This window comes from Lolium perenne, chromosome 7 (assembly GCF_019359855.2).
Source record: "Lolium perenne isolate Kyuss_39 chromosome 7, Kyuss_2.0, whole genome shotgun sequence".
Taxonomy (NCBI): Eukaryota; Viridiplantae; Streptophyta; class Magnoliopsida; order Poales; family Poaceae; genus Lolium; species Lolium perenne.
The window spans coordinates 68210053-68227613 of record NC_067250.2 but is presented as its reverse complement, the minus strand read 5'-3'; the positions used below and the strand labels follow the sequence as shown (position 1 = coordinate 68227613).

General features: G+C 48.3%; 1 protein-coding gene and 1 long non-coding RNA gene across 2 annotated transcripts; one reads left to right on the top strand and one right to left on the bottom strand.

Annotated features, from left to right (window-relative positions):
- Positions 1-212: 212 nt before the first annotated feature.
- Positions 213-17167, bottom strand: LOC139834127 (uncharacterized). The gene is made up of 3 exons (XR_011749503.1): positions 17057-17167; positions 13846-13919; positions 213-572 (listed from the first exon to the last, which is right to left on the bottom strand). It is a non-coding gene; the product is annotated as an uncharacterized lncRNA (long non-coding RNA).
- On the top strand, positions 4269-8257 carry LOC127315946 (uncharacterized). The gene is made up of 4 exons (XM_051346378.1): positions 4269-4474; positions 5171-5327; positions 5434-6617; positions 6718-8257. Exons 1-4 carry the CDS (start codon positions 4269-4271, stop codon positions 8255-8257), a joined length of 3087 nt encoding a protein of 1028 aa, XP_051202338.1.
- Positions 17168-17561: the final 394 nt, after the last annotated feature.

Genomic DNA, 17561 nt, shown 5'->3' with positions numbered 1-17561 from the left:
GCACACTATTGCTAAAGTGCCTCTAAAAATATATAGAGGCATTCATAGAAGTGCCTCTAAAAATATTTTGGGGCATTCATAGAAGTGCCTCTAAAATATTTTTAGAGGCACTTTTTTTTGAAGTGCGGCTATAATTTTTAGCAACATGTTTTAATTGGGCACTTTTTTTAGTGTCTCTAAAAATAATTAGAGGCATTTTTTCAATTTATAGGGGCACTTTAAAGTGCCCCAAAAAATCAGCTCTCTCGTAGTGTTCTTAAAGGGGACTAACCTGGAGTTGCACGAACTCCGACACAAGCATGTTCTTTCAATTCTTTCATGCCTTGCCAGCAGTTGGCATGACGACTAAGAGGGGATCATCCATCCACTCATATCGATATGCACCGCACTGCTGAAGATCAATCGTACAAGAAAAAGAAATGGAGAAGTCCCTTGTGGTCTCCTATTCACTTCCATGTCCACAACGCTCGCAAGGACGGCTCGGTAGTGGCCATAGACAGCCATTTCTCCCGCCGAGACCAGGACTTCACTTCTCCACGCTCACGAGATCACTCAGCATGCGGCCCCTCCACCTATGAGCTCGGAGACGTATAAATATTAGTCAAAGTCAATAATATAAAGTTCAACCAATTTCTAAAAAATATTGACACCTACAATGAAAAATCAATAGTATCATTATATATATCAGGCGATGGATTTTCATATTGTATCAATATATTGTTATATCTGTCAATAATTGTTTCTACAAGCTTGGTCACATTTTACATTGCTTGACTTAAAAACTGTACGCCTTCTAAAAAATGGATGTTGTACTTCTTCAGCCTTGTGCCAAACAATTATCAAGTGCCAGCAAGATAGTACTTCTGTTGAGGGGGGCTGTTTTGATGGCAACCTTTGTGAAAGAACTTAACGTTCCCATCATCCAGGGTGTCGCAGGGATGGAGGTGTCCGCAGGTCATATGCCAGATGCAACGGCTATATAAAAATGATGCAATGTATTTTTATGAAAATAACTATTGACATCTATAATATCAAATCAATATCGTCATATTTTTCGATAAAAGGGAATATATTAATATCGAGAGATACCAATTACACCCAGCCTCTGCAACAACGCACCACCCTAATGGCACTACGGATGCACACAGCCAAAAAAAGAAAAAGAAAACTAAGAAACAAAAGTCCCGCTACAGTATCACGGACCTAACAACAGCAATACACCCACCACCATGACAACACCTGAATTGCAGACTCTCCAAAAAACGACGCCTCCAAGAAGGGAACATAGCTCCAACACTGTCGTCGCCTGATCAAAGATCTTAGGTTTTCACCCTGAAGATAGTCCCCACTCTCAAAACAATGCCTCCACCAAGGTCACTGCCAGGCACAACCAGTTAAGGCCAGACCTTGGGTTTTCACCCTGAAAGGTAGGACTCTGCGCTTCACATGTGTTGTCGCCCCCACTTTCATACCGCTGATGTGAAGTTCGGACACCAAGCAAGCCCCTCAACAACGCGGAGACTTGAACCTCCCTTAGCTAGTCCTCCCCTCCGGCCTTCATGAAATTCTCTTCTTCCGACTTTCATCATGGATCCATAGTCACTTGATGTCAACACAGAAAAAGAGCTTCGCGCCGCTCCCTCCAGAACCAAACGGTCGGAATAAACGCATGGGTGCGCACGACCGAATACCTCCGATCCAGCAAACTCCAGGCAAAGCACTGTTACATTCGCCGGTGGAGCCTTCCGGAACTCAACCCTCCGGCCAGATCACGAGGCCAGGCCTCCGGTAGGTCCTCATCTTCACGCAAGAGAGGCCCTAGGACCGCCGCCTTTATTCAGGCCGAGCCCCCACGCAACGGCCATCCCGGCCGCCCTTCACACCGAAACGGTAGCGAAGGCGACCCTGGCCGCCAAGCCCGCACGAGGACGAGTGGTGCTGCGGCGGAGAAGACGACCAGAGCAGGCAGAGTCGGCCTTGGCCAGAGGGCATCAGCCGGAGTCCATCGGCCCAAGGGCCTAGACCTCCTCCATCCGCCGCTCGCGCCGCCGCGCGTCGCCGCCTAAGATCGCCCCTCCATCGCTGCAAACTGCCCCCACACCGGCCCGAGCACCAATCCATGCGCTCTCCCCTTGCTCCGCCTCCCCGCGCGAAGAGAAGAAGCCAGGAGAGCGCCGCCCACCCCTCGCCGTCTTCGCCGGCCAGGGCGCCGCCACGGTCGCCGGCGCCGGCGGCCGCGACGGCCAAGAAGGCCCGATCTGGAGTCTTCTTTGGCTGGAGATGCGATCGCCCCGGAGCCGCCCGCGCGTGCGACCCGGAGGCAGTTTCCAAAGCTAGGGCGGTCAGGGTCATATATGAATGATGTGATGTATTTTTTATATTGACATCAGCCTTCTGCCATCAAGTGCCAGCAAGTTATATACTTCTGTTAGGCTATTCCAACAGCAACGTTGGTTGAAGGATGTTAATTAACATTGGCACCATCCAGGATGTCGCAGGGAATTGTCAACAATCCATGCCGTTGTACCCAGGTCACATGCCAGGTGCGTCCGTGTGTGAACTTCGGAAAATATTAGTTTACGACACACCAAGAGACGAGCATTTTATAGGAGCATCCGAGAGAGATATAGGTGTCATGTATGTTTGTTGAGGCTGTTTCCAACGGCAACCTATACGGTGAAACAATCTTAAGATTAGCATCATCCAGAGTGTAGAAGGACAAAGATGGATTAGTCAATGCTCCATTTCGAATGTTGTCCCGTCACATGCTGGGTCCAGCCGTGTTTGGACTAGAGAATTGCATAGTTTACGTGACCCCAAAAGACTTAACCATTTTATATCATCATCTACTTATCTATAGCAAGACGAGCATGCCAGAGACAGCAGCTCCACGACGCAGTCATATGCCTTCCAGCGGCAGCCCGGCGTGTTCTTTTTTTTATCTACCAAGACACAATGGAGTTCGAATCTGGTTAAGTACTTAAGTTGAAAGATAGAAAATCTACACTGGATCCAAAAACTATGACATGGCATTAGGTAGGAACAGATGTTGCTGCTAAAACAACAACAACAACCATGGTTTAACAATTCTCGCCCACCGCGGTCCTCCATCATCACAGATTAATCACAGAGTTAGTCTAGTCCCCCGAAAATACACAAATGAACCTGGTCCACTGGAACCTATTGTTCCAGTGAACCTGGTCCACTGGAACCTTTTTTTTTTCAAAAATAGAGCTTAAAAAATTCCGAACAAAAATTTTTGCGCGTAGAGGATACACTTATGTATGTGCGTGCCATTTTTCATACTCAAATTTGAAAATATGTAGCTTGGGGAAAAATGACAAGTTTCAAATGAATAGTACAAAGGAAACTCAACCGCGCACTATTTTCCTGTAACTCAGAAGGTCGGACAACTACGTTTTTTTAGATAATAGGCACTGAAGTGCCCGACTTTGAATTAACAAAGCCAACAACGGCGAGAACGGTACAAAGTGCTGAACCCAGCTTACAGAACGACACCACACACCCACACGAACTACCGAAGAAGCTACAACCGGAAGCGTGACCAACATGCTCAGCCAACGCGCCTACGAGGACTCGGAGAAGAGCCGGAGTCTACAGTGTCGGGCCGGAGCTCACTCGAGAGCGAGCCATTTTTCACGCGCGCCTCAACAACACTCCTCCGTCGCAGAAACGCCACCAGAGGCCGACCACCACCAGGGACCGACCCACGATGCTCACAAACCGAACAGCAGCGCCAAGGAAGCTCGACAAGGGAAGGGCACGAAGGAAGCCTTGCCGAAGATCGCCGAAGAATCACCTCCGTCGTAACCTTCGGTGAGCCTTGTGCTGTGGGCTCCAAGACAGTGTCTTCAAGAAGAGTACGACACCGGAGTGCCGCCACCGCCCGATCCGAGGATCTTGGATTTTCACCCGGAGGAAGTAGGAGGACGAAGATTTGCCTCACGGCGCCTTCAGCAAGGGAACGCCGTCCGCGGATGCTGCCATCGTGGCCCCAAGGGGCAAAGGTTTCCCTTTGGCAAGATCACCCCCCTCTACCCCACAACACTCAACTCGCCAACCACCACGCCGCCCTCACGGCCGTGGTCACCAGCCAGCACCAGAGTCATTGGCTCGCCCGCCAACCAACATGACTCCCACCTTCCAGGGCCGCCGCCCCGGCGTCCCAGCTCAGAGTACCGACGAACGAGAGAGGAGACGGGAAACGCCGCCACGCAAGAAACCAGAGCTGCAAACCGACAGCCCCCATGGCTGCCGAGCACGCCGAAACTGGAGATGGAATGGGTCAAAGCCCAGGGCCCCTGCCCTGGCCCGCAAGCGCGGCGGCCAGAGAGCCCAACCAAAACCATAGCCGCATCGCCGCCGCACCGCCGCTGCACCAGGAGATCACCACCATCCAGATCGGCAACCAGCAGCCCCCAAGGCTGCGGGAGCCCTCAGATCTGGGGCGGAGGTAGGTGGGCTCGAATGGGGCGCAGGCCCCTGCCTCGGCCCGACTCGAGACGACCAGCATGAGATCTGGCCGCACTACCCAGCACCTCGCCATGGACCTCCGTGACGGGGAGGGCGGACGCCGCCGCCGGCCGCGCCCTGCCGCACCAGGCCTCAACCGCGACGCTCACAGACTCCACCGGCCCGCCGCACCACCAAGCTCGCGTCGCCCGCAGAAGGCCGCGCCGGAGAACCGTCGCCGCCGCGAGCACGCCGGAGCCACGTAGTAGCCGCGGCTGTTGCGGGGCAACCTCGCCGCCGCGCCCTACCCGCACGACGCCCTCACCGGCCACGAAGACCCGCGCCGCCGCCACCGTGCGAGGGAGCAGAGGAGCCCCGCCGCCGCCGACGCCACGCGGGCTTTGCCCGGCGACGCCTTCTGGCGGCGGCGAGGAGGAGGGGGAAGGGAGGGGGAGGGCTCGGGAGGGGCGCCGCCAGGGAGCCCCCAGGTCGCCCGCGGGGACGACGCTAGGAGCTAGGGTTTCCTGTTGGGTGAAAGATGCACAACAGCCTGGTCTTTACTAGTAACTACGTAACTCTTGGACTAAGTTTAATCGGGTTTCGCAGTACCCATGTTCCAAAAATCGCTTTACTAGTCCTGGTCTTTTAAACAAATACACTAGTTTAAACATATGGCCTGTCCTGTTGTTGGCGCCAGTTCATCTGAACCGATAGGGAAGGCATCTAGATATGTTAATGGAGACAAGGGGATTAGTGGTGACCTTGTCATCTCTTGCGATGGTCGTATTCTAATGGAAGCCAAAGCATATGATGATATCAACGAAAAGTCATATTTACTCCATGAAGTTTTGCCAGTCTGTCACGCTGGAACTAACCTGCCGGGTGAGCTTATATGTCGAGAGATCTTCGAGAGTTTCCTGAAGCACCATATCTATTTTTGCTGTGCAAATGGCCGAGCAGGCAGCAACACGCGACAACGGCCAAAACGATGAGAAGGGGGAGCTGATCAAGAGCGACAAGCTCATGCTGGACCTGAACAAGTATATCCTGCTGTTGGCGACGCTGGTGGCGACGGTGACGTATGCGGCGGCGTTCAGCCCGCCAGGCGGTGTCTGGCAGGAGACAGACACCTCCATGGACCGCCTCGCCGGCGACTCCATCATCCGGGCAACCAACCCCCGCCGGTACCTGTCGTTCTACTACTGCAACGCCACCGCGTTCGCGTCGTCGCTCGTGGTCATCGTCCTCGTCCTCTCCCTCGCCCTCCTGCATGAGAAGAAGAACTACTTGATCAACGTCAGGCCGCTACAGGCTTTCATGGTGCTGGACCTGCTGAGCTTAATGGGGGCCTACGCCGCTGGCACCTGCCGGGACAAGGTCACCACCATCTACTCCTTGGTGCTGGTGGGTATCGCCGTCGCCTGCCTCGTTGTCCAGATGGGGGTGGCATGGTTCTCGGCGGATCCAGAGGTCCCCGCTACCGCAGCCAACAAGAACCGTGCTACCGCACCGGTCTCGTCGGATCTGCACCGCTACTCACAGGACCCCGCTACCGCAGCCGACGAGAACCGCGCTACCGCACTGGTCTCGTCAGATCCGCGCCGATACTCACAGGACCCTGCTACCGCAACCGACGAGAAACGGCTCCGGAAAGTACTGATGCTGCTCGCGACGTTTGCGGTGAGCATCACCTACGTTGCCGGGATGAGCACGCCGGGTGGCTTCTGGGACGCTGGAAGCGGCCACAGCCCGGGCCATGCTATCCTCAAGGATAGCCACGGGGCGCGCCTGACGGTGTTCCTGTACTGCAACACCACATCGTTCGTCGCATCGCTGCTCATCATCGTGGTGCTTCTCGACACCAGGAAGCCTCGCTTATATCTGGCATACGGCTGCATCACCGCCGCGCTGATCAGCCTCGTCGGCGCGTACACTGCTGGCAGCTGCAGGGAGACCGACACCACAGTCTATGTCTCCAGCCTGGTTGGTGCCGTGCTGGTATTCATTATACTCCTCCAAGTTGCAGTTGCCAAAGGTTGGAGCCAAACCGTACGGAAAATTTGCTTCTGGGAGGAAATCGAACAACTCCATGGTTGGGTGTCGGGAAAGTTGGAAGCAAAAACTCAGGGGAGCGATAATGACAGGTAACTACAGTAACTTCTTATTCTTCTCTTGTTCCTCCTCCTCCGCACCAGATCCCCGTTTGCAAATTGCAACTGACACCTGTTCCTCTTCAATTACTAGGAAGGCAGCGGACAAGGCTAGCTCACTTGTTCTATTGCTGGCCACTCTGGCGGCAACCATCACTTACCAGGCGGGGCTAAGCCCGCCAGGTGGCGTTTGGCCGGATAATAGGGATGGCCACATGGCTGGCGACCCGATCCTGCTGACGACGAACGCTAGGCGGTTCAAGGCCTTCTTCTACTGCAACTCCATCGCCTTCGTGGCATCCTTGGTCGCCATCATCTTGGTCCAGAGCAAACAGCTTCGTAAGACCCACGTGCTGGAGGCAGCCATGATACTGGACTTGTTTGGCCTTATCGGTGCCTACGCCGCCGGGAGCTGCCGGGACGTAAGCAGCTCCATTTACGCCATGGCATTGGCAGGTGCTGTCCTGGTCTATGTGGTGATCCATGTCGTCTTCTTCACGTTGAACCATGCAGACACCATAACTCAAGAGGAAATGGACTTGGTGGAGAAGAGGCGCAAGGGGCTGCTCCTCTTCGCTGTCTTGGCTGCGACTATCACTTACCAAGCCGGGTTGACCCCTCCAGGCGGCTTCCGGCTCGAGGACGACGGTGGATCCAGCGGCCACTATGCAGGTGACCCGGTCCTCTTATACAACTCTACCCGCCGTTACACAGCCTTTTTCTACTGCAACTCGGTGAGCTTCATGTTGTCCATGGCCCTCATCATACTGCTCGTGAACCGGCATCTATACAGGCCGGCCATACGAAGCTATGCGCTCGCTATTTGCACGGCAGCGGGCATGTTTTGTCTGATGGGGGCCTATGCTGCCGGAAGCACTCAGCATCTCAAAACATCCATCTACATCTTCGTCCTGATGGCTGCGGTCATCTTCGTTATAGTTGCAATGATCCCATTGTTCTTGGGTGAGAAGAGAGATGACACAGGCAGTCAGCGGGAGAAAAAGAAGAAGAGAGATGGTGAGACGGAGGAGGAAAAGAAGAAGAGCGAAGAAGCAAAGGAGAAGCATGCCAAGCGCAAATACCTGATGCTCCTAGGAATCCTTGTGGCGAGTGTCACCTACCAGGCTGGTCTGAGTCCACCTGGGGGATCTTGGCAGACCGACAGTGATTGGTACCGTGCAGGCAACCCGGTCCTGCACGACAACAGGAGGCCCCGGTACCTTGCTTTCTTCTACAGCAACTCCGCCTCCTTTGTGGCGTCCATTGTTGTCATCGTGCTGTTGCTACTACCAGAACAGTGGCGGGACAAGAAGGTTCTGTCGCTCAAGGTCATGACCACGGCGATTTTCCTGGATTTGCTTGCTCTCCTAGGGGCATATGCAGCCGGCTCCAGCAGGGGGTGGAAGACGTCAATGTATGTTGTCGCACTGATCGCCGCCGTACTGGCCTACGTTGCAATCCATATAATACTGGCATTGTCATGTCCACATCAGCAACAGAGTAGCAGCGTTCATGTCGATGCCTCTCAGTCACCGGAGCAGACGAACCGGGGATTTCAGACACAATGTGCTCAGTGTGCTCAGTGTGCTCTACAGTCACAGGAGCAGACGAACGGGGGGATTCAGTTAGTATGAAACGGGGCCATAGCTATGTGCTCGCTACCTTGATTATCAGTGTGATCTGCTGCTATGTTCATGTAAAGTAGTGGATGTAATTCCTCTACAGATATACTAGCCAAAATCCAAGGCAGTTGCTCTTTTTGTATATTTATTTCTTACGGTTTCTTTCTCCTAATTTTTTGGGCCCCTGTTCGAGATTTTCTGGTGCTCAGCTTGTTCACAGTTCCTATGCTCTATTCCTCCCAGTTTCTAGATATGTACTTCACTTGATGTAACTGGATTACTCCAAATCCCTGATGCAGTATGTTTGAGCATATTGAATAAAAGGGATTTTTTGCCTACCGCATATCTCGACTCAGGTGTAAACCTGAATCCAGTGTCTGCAGTAGGTTCACATGGCAAGACATTGTTCTACAACTACATGATTGACGATTCCAAAGATTAGGAGCACTCTTTGTCATTGTTAACACATAAAAGTATTGGTTGTAGAAATATAACAATACAATTTGGCAGAAGATATATGTACATCTGACCTGGTCCGCAGTCAATTGACCTTGGCTGTTGCATTAGAAATTCAGAAGGCAGCTTTCATAGTGTTTTCCAAGATTCCTACCTTGTCCTCTAAAACATTTATTTTCGTAGTTTCTACCTTGAGGACATAAACTACAAAGACTTAACAAAGTTCTTATCTTCGCAGTTTGCAGAAGTTGTCATTGAAGACTGTGACACTTAACTTCATCTAGTACTTCAATTTTCAATCTTATCACCGTGTAAAATCAGGCTAGTTGACCTAGTTTTTTCATGATCTAACTGTATGTTCAGCCTAATCTTTATGCAAGAAATGATCATCCCTTTCAGTCAATCGAAGAAAAAGAAACGATCATCCTGATGTCCTGGTGCCATTGCATGCAACCTGGTAGATATCGAGAATCATTTGCCACTAGTTGCTATTTATGGTCTCAACTCTCAAGTCTCGTCAAACGAGAACATGGATAGTGTGAAAACAGTACTTTCTTACGTTGCATGAACTTGACAATTAAAGACTAAAGCCAGAATTGTTCTATGGCTCAACTTTGCACATAAGTGGTTCTCAACCTCTCCGATATTTGTTTCTCCACATAACTGGTCAGCACACTAATAGTTGCCCCAAAAGTTTGTTTTCTTGTCTCTCACAGAAGACGAATCTTTCTAACCCAGTTGTTTTGAGAAGCAATATAGGTAGCACAAATCCTGATGAACCCAAGTTGCACTATTAAATAACAGAACTGGAGGTACTAATGGGACAAAGACCGGCTCATTCTTCATCACGGCAATGGGAATTTCCACCACATGCAACTTGCATTATTTTGTGATCCAGTTTTGTCCCATGCAAGAACAAATGATGAGGACCTTCAACTACCTTACTTTGGTGGAATTTTCTTGCAAGTATTTAAGAAATTAAAATGTCATTAAACAAAAGAAACATGTTGAAGGTGCGTAGCTGTACCTAAGGTAGGTATTATAAATGTGCATGATCCAGCAAGCCCATGGGGATTATTATCTGCACTTTCAGAATGACTGACCTTGCACAAGACTCCATAAAAGCATAACCTACAAGAAGCATTTAACTGAAACCCGCCATGTAGTCCATCCAGGCACTAGTAGAGAAACCCCCTTTAGTACCGGTTCCAAAGGCCTTTAGTTCCGTACTAAAGATTCGGTACTAAAGGCCTCCCACCTTTAGTACCGGTTCCTTACGAACCTCGTAACACGAACCGGTACTAAAGGCTATTTCGTTTATTTTTTTTAATCCATTTTTTTCTAATTATTTTTCACTCCCTCTTTTATTTTTTATTTTTCACTTTTTTTTCATAATTTCTAGTATTTCCGTTAGTCTCTAACTACACTTAATCTCTAGTCAAATTACTTACCGGTGGTCAAACTTCCCGGTCGGTCACCCATCCTCACACTACTCCAGCACTAGCACGTTTAACTTCCGAGTTCCTTTCCGTTCCACTTCCAAGTGCTTCACGCGCATGTTGTTGATAGTAGTATCATATCAATCATATTAACATGTTGGTTGATGTCACACTTTTTTATTGTTTAAATTCCAAATAATTTTTTAATAAACAAAAGTAATGATGTAATAATAATGTTGAATAAATAAATAAAATTAACTTTTTTAAATTTGTATTATTTTTAATTATTTTTTAAATTATTAATATTTTTTTTGCCAAAGCTAAAACCTGAAAATTTGAAAATATTATAATTTGCTAAAAGTAATAGTAATATTCTGGGATTCAAAAAATCTTATAATTATTAATTATAAAAAAATTTAAAATATATAAAATTCTAAATTTCTGGAAAAAAACTAAAATCTTCCTGCTTTCATATTTTCATTTGGAATTTTGAGAATCTAAAAATTGGCTAACCGGGTAAACCCCGGATGTAACTTTTTCCCACGATGATTTTGATATATTACACGTATTTTTCCGACGACGTATGCAAAAGTTAATGCGGTTTTACCATTTTTCAAACCTTTTTGCAAAAAAAGTTAAAATTCGAATTTGTTAATTTTCCCTAATAGTAGGTTGCATAACATACAAGAATCTAAAAACATTTTATTTTTTGAATTTTATATCATTTTCTTTTCTATTTTACAATGTTGAAAAAGGCGATCCACGGGGGGGTGCGTGGGGAGCAGGACTAAAGGTCCTTTTTGAACTGGTACTAAAGGTCTGGACAGTGCAACCAGTACTAATGCACCCTTTAGTACCGGTTCGTAAGCAAACCGATACTAAAGGTCTGGACGGAAGCCCCTTTTTTCTACTAATGAGGGTTGTTCATCGAACATAGACCAATTCACTTCCCAAGACACGTTCCATCTCAAAACCATCTCAAATGCCAGCTTATGACAAGCTTTACGCCAGATAATCATCTTCAGCACTATCATTGAAAGGTAAGACGCGTGCTCTGGCGACCATGGCGAGGGGTAGTCTGGCGCCGCCGCCAACCTGATTTCCTCGCTCCGGCCTCCTCTCCCGCCACCGAAACCGGATCCGGCTTCTCCTCCACGTCTCCTCTCTTTCCCCTCTAAAGTCATGTGCTGCTGCACGGGGCCGCGGTGGCCGTGCTCTGACCATCCCGATGCTGCTCCTTAAGCTTCAGCCCGAGGGTCGTGCCGCCTCCGCCGGTCCCTGTCGCCGACTCTGTCCGCCGCCTCCACCCACCGGTCTGGCCAGGCCCGCCTTGCCACGGAGCTTGGCTGGAGGAATGGTCTCTGCTCCGAGTCCATGGCCATGACGGGTGGCCCGCCACCCTGACATACCGACCCTGCCATCTGAGCGCCTAGTCCCGCCCAGGATGGCGGCACGCATGTGGAGGATGCTCATGCGGCCCTCGCTGCCACGCTGTGGCCTGCATCTTAGGCGCCGCTGCAGGTAACGACGACGAGGACGGCGAAGAGGAACTGGTCCCCAAACGCCGCCGGATACTAGGACCTTCAACGTTGTTGCTGATGTTGTGATCAAAGTTGATGGCAAGCAGGTGGAGTGTGTGGCGGGCCCTGCCATCTAAGAGCCGGCGCCAGGCCTGCCCAGGATGGCGGTACGCCTATGGAGGATGCTCATGTGGCCCTCGCTGCCGCGCTGTGGCCTGCATCTTGGGCGTCCGCTGCAGACAACGATGAGGAGGACAACAAAGAGGAACTGGTCCCCAGACGCCGCCGAACACTAGGACCTTCAACGTTGTTGTTGATGTTGTGGTCAAAGTTGATGGCAAGCAGGTAGAGTGTGTGGTGGGCGAGCATGGTGAGTGGCATGAGGTGATGCCGCAGCGTGGCCCACGCCACCCCTGACAGTCCCGCCAGCTGCTCGCATCTGGCTCAAGGGGAGATGTTGGAGGTGCCTAGCTCCTAGTCAACGCGTTGCTCTTTGCAGTGTTCCCATCCCTTGAGAACGGTCATCGGGCACATGATTGTTGTAACGCTTGGCGTCCCCTCAGCTGGTCAGCAGCCCTGTCGCGTTGTCGCCCTGCCAAGCGCATGCTCCTCACCAAACCTAGGTTGAGGTCTCTCTCTCGTCCAATGTGCCGCGTCGTCGGTCTTGGGCGTCAGCTGTTTCTGCTCACGTGGGCTCTTTGGCCTGAGCGAATATGCAATCCGCTTTGGAGAAGCAAGTTGAGTTTCGTCAGGAAGAGGTTCGTCCTCTTCAAGAGGTTGTTGACTCCTTGCACAACTGGCTGCTAGCGATTGGGGGATTTCTTGAGCGGGCAGAAGCCGCATTGGTTAGGCTCTCCCGGACGCCTGCCGATCTTGTGGTTGTGGTTCTGCCTAATGTTGACATTGAGCGGAGAAGGCCTTTATGGTTGTTTCTCTCCTCGTGCTAGGACAAGCTCGGTGGTCAAGGCTCCGGTCATGCAGATCATGCCTTGGAATTGTGTGGTGGTGTGGTTATGCCTCCTTTCGTAGAGGAACTAAGGTCCGAATCACACGAGATATGGGTTGTGGCTTCTCCCCGAGTCAGGCAATTGGCTTTGAAAAGAGTGTCGTTGTGGACGCTGAAGTGTCTCTTTCGCCTGAGTTCGGTGGGCATATGGTTCCTATTGATGATGGGGTTGCCAAGTCAGGATTGTTGGCAACGGTGCTTGGTGCTGTTGTCGCTAGAGAGGTTTGCATTTTTCTTGTCACCTTGGTTGTTGCTTACCCTGGATCTGCAGTTGATTGATGGGTGGCCCCAATTTCACGAGCTGTCTTTGTCGACACGGTGTTGAAGTATGGTGTTTGGAGTGTCTGTTCTTGTCGCTTTGTGGTATCTTGTGTTGGCTTGATTGGATGCGGTCCTGTTTGAGTGGGTGTGGTCCGGTTTTCAGATCTCTGTTAGGATTGGATGTGGGTGTGTTTTGTGTCTAGGTTTGGCCCTGTTGTTGTAGGTTTTCGCCTGGTTTTGTCCTAAATATTTGGCACTCTTTTATTAATTAATGGCGGTTTTTTCCTAAAAATCCGACACTCTTTTCTTAATTAATGGATGAGGCAAAGCTTTTGGTTCCGTTTCAAAAAAAAAAAAGACAACCCTTACGCCAACAGCCTCCCTCCTATACAATATAATTCATCTGTCAGCATCGTGACATGTTCCACTGTCCTCTGGCAATGCAGCTAAATCAGTATACAAAGAATTAGCTTAGTCTCCTTATGTGATTATGGAATAAGAAATGGTAGTTGATATGAATCACTGAAGCTCGTTAGTCAGAGAGAAGACAATGAAGGTGCCTGCATTTCTAACTCCAACTTGGGTGTAGTTGACGTGAATGTATTGACATACAGCTAATGCAAGAAAGTTACATGGTATTAACAACTCCCAGAGGCTAGAGCTCAAACGAAGCTTCGTATTAGAGAAGGGACAGAATAGGCAAGTCTTGTCTGGTCACATAAACTAAGCATTGTCATGTCCACATCCATTTGGCATGACAAGGCTAATGAGTGTTGAGTATTCCCCATCAGCACTGGGGATTAGACTAATGGTAATATAAAATAATATTTTAAGGCATTTTTACAAATTTTCAAATAAAATCTCTCATAGCAAAACAAGTATTGAAACTGAAAAGTATGTGCAGGAAAAAGAAGTTACCTAGATGTGAATAAACTGCAGCATATTCATCAACTGAAACCTGGCGTGTGAACACTGACATTTCAAGTCCTCAGCTGAAAAATGTTTTTTTAGTTGCAATACAAAGCTTGAGAAAGACAAATGGATAAAAAATGTATACAAGACGGATTACTCTAAGTCGCTAATTCTAGTATACTGGAGCATATTTGGAAAAAAGACAATTTTCTAGCGTAGTGCATATTTCAACTCAGGTGCAAACCTTAATCCAGTGGATTCGATAGGTTCATATGGCAACACATTGTTATACAGCTACATGATTGATAAATTCAAAGATTAGGAGCCCTCTTTGTCATTGTTATCACATTAAAGGATAGCTTGCATAAATATACTAATGCTATTTGGCAAAGAAGGATATAAACATCTCACCTATCCGTACTCAATTGACCTGCTGCTGTATTAGAAATTCAGAATGCAGCTTTCATAGTGCTTTCCAAGATTACCATTTTGTCCCCACCAACATTTATTTTCGTAATTTCTACCTCGAGGCAATAAACTGTAACGACTTGATGAAGTTCTTCTCTTTGAGTTTGCAAAGTTGTCTTTATAAACTCAACATTTGAACTTTATCTAGTACTTCAATTTTCAATCTTACAGCTGGCATGTAAAATCAGGCATGTTTCTAGTTGACCTAGGTTTTCATAATATCTCTTTGTTCATTCTTATCTTTATGCAACAAATGATCGACAGCAGATTTGGTGCACCTGAGCACCAGTGCTCCTACTTTTTAAAATATTTGAAAATTGTATTTATGTGTTTTGAAAAAAAAACATTTATTACATGAATACATATAAATGTCCCAATACTCGTGCAAAAGTTTGGTAGAAATTGTGTTGTAATTTGAGCTACAGAAAAATAACAAATTTGTGCCTGTATTGGTTTGAAAACTCACATTTTCATCAGAAATTTGTCTTTTTCGTATAGCACAAAATACAACATATTTTTCCTTGAAATTTCTACCTAACCTTAGAAATGGGTATACATACGTGTGTATTTAATTTCAGATTTCCTTGAGTCCCAGAAATATGTTTTTGATTTTTTTTAAAAAAAACGGGAGCACTGGTGATCATGTACCAAAGACACTTTCCGCAAATGATCATCCCAGGTTGTCCTGGTGCCATCACATGCAACCTCGTAAATATGGAGAATCGTTTGCCACTAGTTACTATATAAGGTCTTAAGTCCCATCAAACTAGAACATCAGCACTTTGAAACTGTACTTTCTTACGAACCAACAAGTTTCCAAGAACTTGACAATTAAAGATTAAAGCCAGTATCGCCACAATTTTGTTTCTCTACATAAGCTGGGTCAGCACATTAAAATTTGCCACAATTTTACTTCTCTACGGAAAATAGATCCTTATAATCCACCTGTTTTTGGAAGCAAGATAGACCAGGTTTCAGATCTTATTTAAGTCGCACGAAATATGTAAATGAATAGTTAATATATATATTCTGCTGAACCCAAGTTGCATCATTAAACAACAGAACTGGAGGTACTAATTGGACAAAGACCGGCTCATCCTTCATTACTCTAATCAAAAACCTCCACCACATGCAACTTGCATTATGTTGAGCTCCAGTTTTGTCCCTTGCCATGACAAATGATGAGGACACTACTAGGAAAACGCCTATTGCCGGCGCACCAAATTTGGTTACTGCCGGCGCACTAATGCCCGCCGGTGGGAACGGGCCGGTGATAACAGGCTACACCTGCCAGTGCGCCGGCGGTAAATCGAGTTATCCCCGGCGCACCTGCCTAGTGCACCGGCAGTAAGTTTTCCAGGAAACAAAAATAAGTCTTACGGGGCACTTTTACAAGCAATCGAGTCCTAGTTGTTTTTGCACAGGAAACAAAAATAAGTCTTACGGGGCACTTTTACAAGCAATCGAGTCCTAGTTGTTTTTGCACAGATCTAGATCTTGAGGCCGAGGAGGATCTCGAGGCGGCATGTCGGCAGTGTGGTTGTCGGCATGTTGGCAGCCTCGTCGGAGGCTGAGGAGGAGCTCCAGACGGCGTGGTCATCGGAGCTCGAGGCCGAGGAGGACCTCGAGGCGGCGTGGCCGTCGGAGCTTGAGGCCGAGGGGGATGCGGCGGCGGCTCTTGGTCGGTGTAGCTCGAGTCCTAGGAGGAGGAGGCGGCGTTAGAGGAAGAGGAGAGGAGGAGGAGAAAAGAGTAGGAAGAGGAAGAGGAGAAGCATGAAGAGAGGAAGAGGAGGAGAGGAGAAGAGGGGGGAAATGAGGAAGGGGAAGAGGAGGACCCCGGTTTCAACTTATATACCTAAGGTTACCGCCGGCGCACCTAGTATGGTGGTGCGCCGGGGGTAATTTTTTATTTTTTTTCTCCAAAATCTAAAACCTCAAAAAAGTCCTATTTCTGTTTTGAATTTGACGAATCCAATTTTTATCCAAACAACCATAGGTGGTTGAATTCGGATAGGAAATTTCGCGTAGATAGATTTTGATAGAAATATTTTTTTCATCGGAGATCGTATGCAACCAGAAATCCCGTTTTACCGAAACATGACGCCATTTTGCATAATATATCGAAATTCATGTTTTCAAATTTTCATTAAAACGAGATGGCATAACACATGGGCATCTCGAAGGATTTAATTTTTTTAAACTTTCTATCATTTTCTTTATTCTTTTCAAAACTGAAAAAGGCGTTGGGGGGGGGGGGGGGTGGGGAGTGAAAATTTGTGCTCCCATTACCCCCGGCGCGCCTCTATGGTGGTGCGCCGGTGGTACATTATTTACCACCAGCGCACCACCATAGAGGCGCGCCGGGGGTAAGGGGAGCTTGAATTTTTGATCTGGCCCAGACATGTTCAAACTTTATCCCCGGCGCACTAAATTTTTGCTGCGCCGGCAGTATTGGGCCATCACCGGCGCGGTCAAAACTTGGTGCGCCGGCAGCTGTAGGCCTTTTCCTATAGTGGGACGTTCAACTAGTTTAGTTTGGTGGAACTTTCTTGGCAAGTATTTGAGAACTCCAATGTCATAAAACAAAATAAACATGTTGAAGCAGCATCGTGAACAACGATGCACGGAATGATACGAGATAATTGCAAAGTCAGACAAGTGCAAGGAGTTGTAGCATGTACCCGAGGTAGGTATTATACTGAAACACGGATGTGTAAGATCCAGCAAGCCATGGGGGGTTATGATCTACCTCAGAATGATTGATCTTGCACAAAACTCCATGAAACATAGCCTGCAAGAGGCATTTCACCGCGACGCACCTGTGCAGTCAGTTCATAGAACACGGACCAAGTATCGAGACTGAAAAGTATGTTCAGGACAAAGAAGTTACCGATATGTGATGCACCATGGTCAACTAAAACTTAGCGTGTAAACACTGACAACTTCAAGTCCTCAATGAGAAGTGTTTGTTCAGTTGCAATACAAGATCGAGAAAAACAAATGGATAAAAAATGTATACAAGACGAATTGATGGAGTCATGCCATGAGTAGTACACGCCAGACAGGCAGATGCCAGGTAACATGATGCCAAGCAAAGGTGTGGAGATGCTATGTGCTCCTGCGCTCCCATAAAGTCAAGAGATCAACTCAGCACATCTTCATACCGCCTCAAGGCGCCTTGTTCCTGTTCCACTCCACCACCAATTACCCAAATACGGAGTACCTCGCAGCAACAAACTAGCAGCCCACAATCG

Bases quoted from the DNA above. Each gene is read 5' to 3' on its own strand.
- LOC127315946 (XM_051346378.1), top strand. From the start codon at position 4,269: ATGGCTGCCGAGCACGCCGAAACTGGAGATGGAATGGGTCAAAGCCCA. The intron at 4,475-5,170 runs GTAGGTGGGCTC...TGTTGGCGCCAG, and splicing joins CCCTCAGATCTGGGGCGGAG to TTCATCTGAACCGATAGGGA. The intron at 6,618-6,717 runs GTAACTACAGTA...TTCAATTACTAG, and splicing joins CAGGGGAGCGATAATGACAG to GAAGGCAGCGGACAAGGCTA.